General features: G+C 41.4%; 1 protein-coding gene and 2 long non-coding RNA genes across 4 annotated transcripts in view; all 3 read left to right on the top strand.

Moving 5' to 3' along the window:
• Positions 1 to 1,646, top strand: part of LOC107648768 (aspartic proteinase-like protein 2) — a 5,044-nt gene extending 3,398 nt beyond the window's left edge. For both annotated transcript variants that reach the window (XM_021104508.1, XM_016352590.2), the window contains 5 exons: positions 126 to 199; positions 324 to 420; positions 552 to 615; positions 976 to 1,047; positions 1,126 to 1,646. In XM_021104508.1, the coding sequence (XP_020960167.1) occupies positions 126 to 199; positions 324 to 420; positions 552 to 615; positions 976 to 1,047; positions 1,126 to 1,301 (483 nt within the window). In that variant the 3' untranslated portion in view covers positions 1,302 to 1,646. The remainder of the gene's footprint in view (positions 1 to 125; positions 200 to 323; positions 421 to 551; positions 616 to 975; positions 1,048 to 1,125) is intronic.
• LOC107648198 lies at positions 2,310 to 3,246 on the top strand. The gene is made up of 2 exons (XR_001621784.2): positions 2,310 to 2,647; positions 2,726 to 3,246. It is a non-coding gene; the product is annotated as an uncharacterized LOC107648198 (long non-coding RNA).
• The window catches only part of LOC110263335, a 17,402-nt gene continuing 12,605 nt past the window's right edge, over positions 3,448 to 8,244 (top strand). Inside the window, exon 1 of the long non-coding RNA XR_002348800.1 lies at positions 3,448 to 4,196. This is a non-coding gene — a long non-coding RNA (uncharacterized LOC110263335). The remainder of the gene's footprint in view (positions 4,197 to 8,244) is intronic.

Raw genomic sequence — 8,244 nt, 5'->3', positions numbered from 1 at the left:
GTTGAAGAGAGAGCAAGAAAAAAAATCTTCATTTGGCATGTTTATCTTGTAATCTTAGAAATAATACTGACTTGAAAGAAAGGGTATTCAATATAATGACACGGAATATTCAAATGAATGTGTAGATAACTACAACTGTGTCACAGTTTGCCAGACCCATTATTTCTAAAGGAAACCAGTGCTATCTGGTCCCAACCAGGTTAGTTCAATCTAAACTCACTATTATAATAAAGTTATAAAGATCTTTAAATTTTCTCAATAATAAAAAGAGAGATTCTCCTATTTGGACCTCTCAGGATCTCATTTGATTCATTCTTATTCAGCATAGGTGATATATTTCCTTCAGTCAGTTTAAACTTTATCGGTGGAGCATCCATGGTTCTGAAACCAGAACAATACCTTATGCATTATGGTTTTCTTGTAAGTATGCCTTTTCTCTGTGATCTCAGTCTTCCTTCTTTTTTCTTGCAAAGGTAGGAGGAATGCTCCGAGTTGTGAATTACCTCAATTGTAATACTCTAATCATATGATATGTCACGTTGCTTTTACAGGATGGTGCTGCAATGTGGTGCATGGGTTTCCAGAAAGTGCAGGAGGGATTCACAATTTTAGGAGGTTAGACCCTAGAATAAGATTTTCTAGAAGTTTGAAGAAACAATTGCTTCCTCCCATTTGATTATGAAATAGGCAATTTAGTACTATGCACAAATAAATCTTGAATAGATTGTCTTCTGTGTTTGGCTGTGTCCAAGGGAGTGAGAGGACCTTCTTCAAAACAGTTTGTTTTGGTGAACATTCTAATGAAATTGTAGAATATAATTTCAAAATTCTACCAAAAGCTTGATTCAGGGTGATTTGATTTGGCAGTTTTCTGTTTACTTTGTGTTAGCATCTCATTGATCAGGTCATCTCGTGAACTAGTCATTCCCTATTTTCAGTATTGAATTCATCATCCAGTTGTTTCTGCTTTTGCAGATCTTGTGCTGAAAGATAAGATTTTTGTATATGACTTGGCTAATGAGCGTATTGGATGGACAAACTATGACTGTAAGTTCACCACAGGAACTCTTTCTCTGCTGCTTATGTGGTGCATGTACTTCATCTTAACTTCAAATTGTTGTTCAGGTTCCTTATCAGTAAACGTCTCAGTGGCTGCAACCAAGAGCAAAGATCAGTACATCAATGCAGGAACGCTGAGTGTCAGCAGCTCCCTCATAGGCCATGTATACAAGTTACTACCTGTAAGCATTGTGGTTCTCCTTGTCCACATGATAGTTTCCATGGTGTCCCCAATTTCGTGACTCACTTCCAAGATTTTCAAAAGCTCATTCTTTGAAACTCCCTGGATTCGCCGATGTTTTGCTCATTATCGGCGGTCCCATGATGTTTTGACGGGGATTTGTAGCTGTTTCTGCTCTGTATTTATGTCATTGGCATCTCTCCATTAAATATGATGAAAATGTGAAATCTCATTGTAAAGCGGCTCTCTTTTAGAGAAATGGCATACTTGTATATTATTATATCTGTAATGGTAGATTAAATTGTAGTATTTATAAAGGTGCTCTGAACGCATAGAACATTTCAGTTGTCACTTGTGAGTAGAGTTACTTTCATAGAAATCTCACATGGTCATGGTATTCCATTAATGGAATTTTATGTTCTGTTTTTGGGTTTCAAAAAATAAAAATAAAATCCATAGCAGTTGCATCTTTTAAAGTATAGATATAATTCCCTTCATTTGTGGTTCTTTAAAGACAACCGAATTTGAGAAATTTGAACATATATAATGTAGAGAAAGTCTATGGAACTAACTATAGTTGTAGCCAATTTAGCCAATTCTCCTCTAATCCTAATTTTGATATTCAAAAAATTTAGTTTTGCGTCTTTTCTATATCCGCGTCGTACAACCCTAAGCTACAAACCACTCACTATAAGTGCTTCCGTCCTCTGTCTCCTACTCCTCCTCCCATAGGTCGTGCCTTTAACGTATGCCTCTTCTCGCTCATTGCGCCGTCGTCGTGTCTCCGGTGCGCAACCCTTGTTGCGCGAATCGGCTTCCTCTCTGACCTTACTGTCGTGTGCAGCCGCCTTTCTCGTCGTGCGTCCTCCCTCGTTGCACTGACCGGATCGGTTGATTCGACTGAGTTAACCGAAAATCGGTCCTCTAGCGTTTAAAACTGTCCTGCAAAAAATTGGTGATAAAGCCGGACGAATCGACAGTTAACCGATGAACTGATGGAACTGGCCCGGTTTTTTGGGTTACTGGTTCGTATATATATATATATATAAAACCCACAAATATGCACAAATAAATCTTGAATAGATTGTCTTCTGTGTTTGGCTGTGTCCAAGGGAGTGAGAGGACCTTCTTCAAAACAGTTTGTTTTGGTGAACATTCTAATGAAATTGTAGAATATAATTTCAAAATTCTACCAAAAGCTTGATTCAGGGTGATTTGATTTGGCAGTTTTCTGTTTACTTTGTGTTAGCATCTCATTGATCAGGTCATCTCGTGAACTAGTCATTCCCTATTTTCAGTATTGAATTCATCATCCAGTTGTTTCTGCTTTTGCAGATCTTGTGCTGAAAGATAAGATTTTTGTATATGACTTGGCTAATGAGCGTATTGGATGGACAAACTATGACTGTAAGTTCACCACAGGAACTCTTTCTCTGCTGCTTATGTGGTGCATGTACTTCATCTTAACTTCAAATTGTTGTTCAGGTTCCTTATCAGTAAACGTCTCAGTGGCTGCAACCAAGAGCAAAGATCAGTACATCAATGCAGGAACGCTGAGTGTCAGCAGCTCCCTCATAGGCCATGTATACAAGTTACTACCTGTAAGCATTGTGGTTCTCCTTGTCCACATGATAGTTTCCATGGTGTCCCCAATTTCGTGACTCACTTCCAAGATTTTCAAAAGCTCATTCTTTGAAACTCCCTGGATTCGCCGATGTTTTGCTCATTATCGGCGGTCCCATGATGTTTTGACGGGGATTTGTAGCTGTTTCTGCTCTGTATTTATGTCATTGGCATCTCTCCATTAAATATGATGAAAATGTGAAATCTCATTGTAAAGCGGCTCTCTTTTAGAGAAATGGCATACTTGTATATTATTATATCTGTAATGGTAGATTAAATTGTAGTATTTATAAAGGTGCTCTGAACGCATAGAACATTTCAGTTGTCACTTGTGAGTAGAGTTACTTTCATAGAAATCTCACATGGTCATGGTATTCCATTAATGGAATTTTATGTTCTGTTTTTGGGTTTCAAAAAATAAAAATAAAATCCATAGCAGTTGCATCTTTTAAAGTATAGATATAATTCCCTTCATTTGTGGTTCTTTAAAGACAACCGAATTTGAGAAATTTGAACATATATAATGTAGAGAAAGTCTATGGAACTAACTATAGTTGTAGCCAATTTAGCCAATTCTCCTCTAATCCTAATTTTGATATTCAAAAAATTTAGTTTTGCGTCTTTTCTATATCCGCGTCGTACAACCCTAAGCTACAAACCACTCACTATAAGTGCTTCCGTCCTCTGTCTCCTACTCCTCCTCCCATAGGTCGTGCCTTTAACGTATGCCTCTTCTCGCTCATTGCGCCGTCGTCGTGTCTCCGGTGCGCAACCCTTGTTGCGCGAATCGGCTTCCTCTCTGACCTTACTGTCGTGTGCAGCCGCCTTTCTCGTCGTGCGTCCTCCCTCGTTGCACTGACCGGATCGGTTGATTCGACTGAGTTAACCGAAAATCGGTCCTCTAGCGTTTAAAACTGTCCTGCAAAAAATTGGTGATAAAGCCGGACGAATCGACAGTTAACCGATGAACTGATGGAACTGGCCCGGTTTTTTTTGGGTTACTGGTTTATATATATATATATATAAAACCCACAAAACCCACCCCCACCCCTTTCTCTCTCTGACTTTGAGGACCCAACCCTAATCCCTTTTCTCATCCGCCGCCTTCTTTGCCAAACTCACGTCCACCGCTGTCTCACTGACGCCTTCGAATATTTTCCAGTCGTCGTCCCCACTGCTCAAGCTCGTCTCCTCTGTCTCGGCTGTTGTCTTCTCGACGTTGCTAGAAGTCGTGGACGGAGCTGTTGGTGTCGTAGTCTCCGTCGTTGTCGGCCCTGAAATCGCCGTCTCTGTCCTAGCGTCAAGCCTCTATCTTCGAGTCCCTTCTCTCCCTGTCCAAGGTCACATGCTTCCTCCCTCGTCGTTACATCCCTTCGTCCCTCATTGTCGGTAAGCATTGCTGCTTCAACTTGTGTTGTTGCTAATTTTCTGAGAGAAAGTGTAGCGATTATTTTAGGAAGATAAACAATTGTAACTCTGAAACTGGGGAAGATGCTTGACGATCGTGATTTCTGCCAGTAAAGAATGTCATAAAAACAGTCGCGTCAGAAATTGCTGGGGGCGTATTCTGTAAATTCTGATACGTGGCCTCTATCACGCGTCCGCGTGGGTCACGCGGTCGCGTCATTTGGAGCTTTTCCTTTCCACGCGGTCGCGTCAGTCACGCGTCCGCGTCGTGGGTGTTCTACTCAAGGCGCGCGGTCGTGTCAGTCATGCGGCCGCGTCGCTGCTTCTTTGCTTCTGGCACGCGATTGCGTCGTCCATGCGATCGCGTGGATACCAGTTTCCTTAAAGCTCCGTTTTGCCTTCTCCTTCCATTTTTGTATATTTCCTTTTTTCATCCTTTAAGTCATTCAGCCTTAGGAAACCTGAAGCTACTCAACACACTAATCACGGCATCGAATGGAAATAAAGGTAATTAAAATAATTAATTTTTTTAAAGCTTAGGAAACATATTTTTCACAATATGACATAATAAGGAAGGGAAAGTAAAACCATGCAATTAATGTGAATAAGTAGGTGAAGAGTTGAATAAATCACTCTAATTAAGCACAAAAGAACTCATGAAATATGGGTTTATCAACCTCCCCACACATAAACACTAGCATGTCCTCATGCTAAATCCAAGGTAAATAATTAAGGTTAAAGTGATGGAATGTTATGAAATGCAACCTATGCTAAATGCATCTACCTAATGAGTCATGCAATTCTAATTCATCCACTCATATATAAAGCCTACATGTAGTCAAATTATTTCACATTCTCAAGGAGATTATATACATATATGGCTAAACCTCAAATAATAAAGCATTTTTTTGCAAATGAGATGAGAGAAAAAAAAAACTTGCAAGACAATCAGAGATAAATGTTTAATGAGCTTTTGAACCCTCACTGGATTTTGTGTTTTCTTTCTAATCACTCAGTGTTTATTGGGTTAATCACTCTATTCTTCTTTTCATTCTTCCTTTCTATAACTTTGTTTTTCGTCTAACCAATCAACAATTATAGAACATAGTCATACCAAAACTCATGAGGTCGTTAATTAAGGTTGTAATGGGGTCAAGGCAAAGGATATCAATTTAAACTAAGCTATAACTAAGCTGTCTTATGTAAAAAGGGTAAACTATACGAATTGATCCACTAATAAGTTAGAATTGCAAACTAAACTAAATAACTAAAATGAACTAAATAACTAAAATATGAACAAAAAATGCAAAATGCAGAAAATAGAGTAAAATACACAAGTAGCAATGTATAAGTAGTCAGAAAATAATAATAAAAGAAAAAGAGAAAAATACAGAAAAATATCCAAAATAAAAGAAAAAGTATGTAGTAGTTCACCAAAATAAACGCCAGAGATGGCGACCTCCCCACACTTAAAATGAAGCATCATCCCTGATGCTCAATCAAGCCGGGTGTGAAGGAGTGTCATCACTGGTAGGGATGGTAGCTGGGGTCTCTGTGGTGGTGGTGGGCTGAAAGTCTGGCTGCTGTAGAGGGGGGACTGACTGGATCGGAATCTCCGGATCTACAGCCTCAAGCTGATGTGGGGCCTCCTGCTGTGGTGTAGCGTGCTCTGTGCCTGCCTGCTGATGAGTCTCCGCCTGGGAATGAGGCTCCTCCTCGTGCTCATCCTCCTCCTCCTCTGATGGCTCTGATAGTGTGTCGGGCTCGGAGGGGATGTCGGCGCCCTGTCTGATCATCAGCTTCAGATGGGAATAGCGTCGCCTGCTGCGGTGCTCCAATCTCTCATACCGGCGCCTGTTACGGCGCTCCATCTGATCAAGCTGGCGGAATAGACGGTGCACGAGGCGATAAAACGGCTCAGAGGCGGGTGGAGGTGCAGTGGTGGCAGCAGGGGCAGCTGGGGATGAAGAGGGTCCAGCAGACGGAGGGGCTGTCTCATCAGTAGTAGTGACAGGTGGTGGTGTGTAGCCTAAATCAAGGAAGTTCCTGCTATGAGGGATGATCTTCCTGCAGACCGCTGCTGCTGGTCGCTCATCGGCATCCTCCCAAGGCACATCAGCCTGACGGCCTAGCCGTGTAACCAGATAAGGAAAGGGGAGGGTGCCTCGGACGTGGACCCTGGCCATATAATGCCGGATAAAACGAGGCAAGTACAGGTCCTTACCCTCTAGCACACACCAGAGGAGGGTGATTATGGCAGCCGGGATCTCAGTCTCATGAGTACTCGGCATCACATAGTTGCTCAAGATCTGATGCCATAGCCGAACCTCATCATTCAAGTACACTCTCTTGATCCCTCTAGGCATAGTGGTGTTCTGACCCATCTCCCAAGGAGCAGCAAGGTCGAGAGCTATCCGTGCCTTCACAGCATCCCAATCAAACCGCATCTGGCCCATGTCCTCCTCAGCCTGTGCATAACCATCTGGCTGATCGGACTTGGCTGGGAGCTGGAGAACGGTCTCTATGGCCTCCTCAGTGACCAGAATTTGCTTTCCCCTTAGGTTCACTGCATCTAGGGTAGTAAGGTAGTAGTTGCAATAGAATTCCCGTACCCAAGATGCATTGACCTATGTCAGTGGTCTCTCCAGAAAGAACCAACCCCTTTGCTTGATTTGCTCAGTGGTGTATTGCTGGAGGGCTTCTGGAATCTTCAAGGTACGTTCCAGGTATAGATTTCTGGAGTTTGCAAAAGTCGGGTACTTCAGCCCACAGTACCAGTTTGCAAATTTTATAGGATCAGTCGAAGGGAGCAGCTGGTAAGCTTTTTCCTGCTGTGTGAAGTTCTTCTCCCGCCATGAGAAATCGTGCATTAGAGCAATGATGGACTGGGAGGAATCTCCTCGCTTGCGCTTGCCAGTAGCCTTGCCTTTGCCTTTCCTTTGTGAGGCAGACATCCTGAAAAATAGAAAACCAAGAAATGGATAAAATATGAAAGCAAATAGGCAATTTAAACAAAGGAAACTCAAAGCGGTAAGGGAGAAATAGAATAAGGAAAATGAGTAATTGAAATGTGATTGAATTAATGTTAAATGGAAAGAAAAAAATCAATATGCCATAGTGAGAAAGTTAGAGGAAGTGAAAGTAATCAGAAAAGAGATCAAGAGGGTTAGTATGGTAAAAAGAAATTAGTAAATTAAAATTAGTGAGTTCGGAAAGTAAGTGGCATAGAAAAAATTCCATATAACAAGGATTCACAGGTAAGAATAGAAGTACTCATAATCGAATAAAGAAAACAGGGTGATGCTGATTCGAATAGAAATAAAGAAATCAGAAATTGGAATCAGTGAATCACAAATGCAAGTTATGAACCAGGAAATCAAAGAGGATAAGAAAGTGGCCCTAGCATTCATGAAATGGTTTGGGGGAAGCAGAGTAAAACAGAGTTGCCAAACCAAAACAAGAATGAAAACAATTTTCAAAAAATTTGGGCAGCATTCCGGCTAAAATTGGATTGTCCCGGAAAATAAACAGCAATCATATCAGGTCATGTGAATTAAAAGAAAGCAAGTTGCATGTACAGAGATATAAAATAAACATAAAAACTCAATGTAAATAGCAGCAACATACAAGAAAGCAGCATATGAATCATGATTATAGCAGCAACAGATTTGCACATAGGATAAAACAGAAGTAAGAACAGTGCAAGGAAATAGACCGAGATCCACTAACCACAGCCTAAGCTACCTAACAACCTAAAAATCCACTACAACATGCAAGTCTAGCTATCCTAATCAAGAACATAAACGAAAAAAAAATACAGAAAAGTTACGAACGGATAGAAAGGGTTGCGTGTTGTGGAACCTGGTAAGCGGAAGGGGTGGAACAGGGAAGAAGGTGCCTTGCGGCGGCGTCCGGCGCGGTGGTGGTGCATGGCATCGCGGTGGTGGCTGAGGGGGCAGTGGCGGAGGGAGGTA

This window comes from Arachis ipaensis, chromosome B06 (genome assembly GCF_000816755.2).
Source record: "Arachis ipaensis cultivar K30076 chromosome B06, Araip1.1, whole genome shotgun sequence".
NCBI lineage: Eukaryota > Viridiplantae > Streptophyta > Magnoliopsida > Fabales > Fabaceae > Arachis > Arachis ipaensis.
The sequence above is the reverse complement of the archived record's forward strand: the minus strand, read 5'-3'. Positions and strand labels throughout refer to the sequence as shown.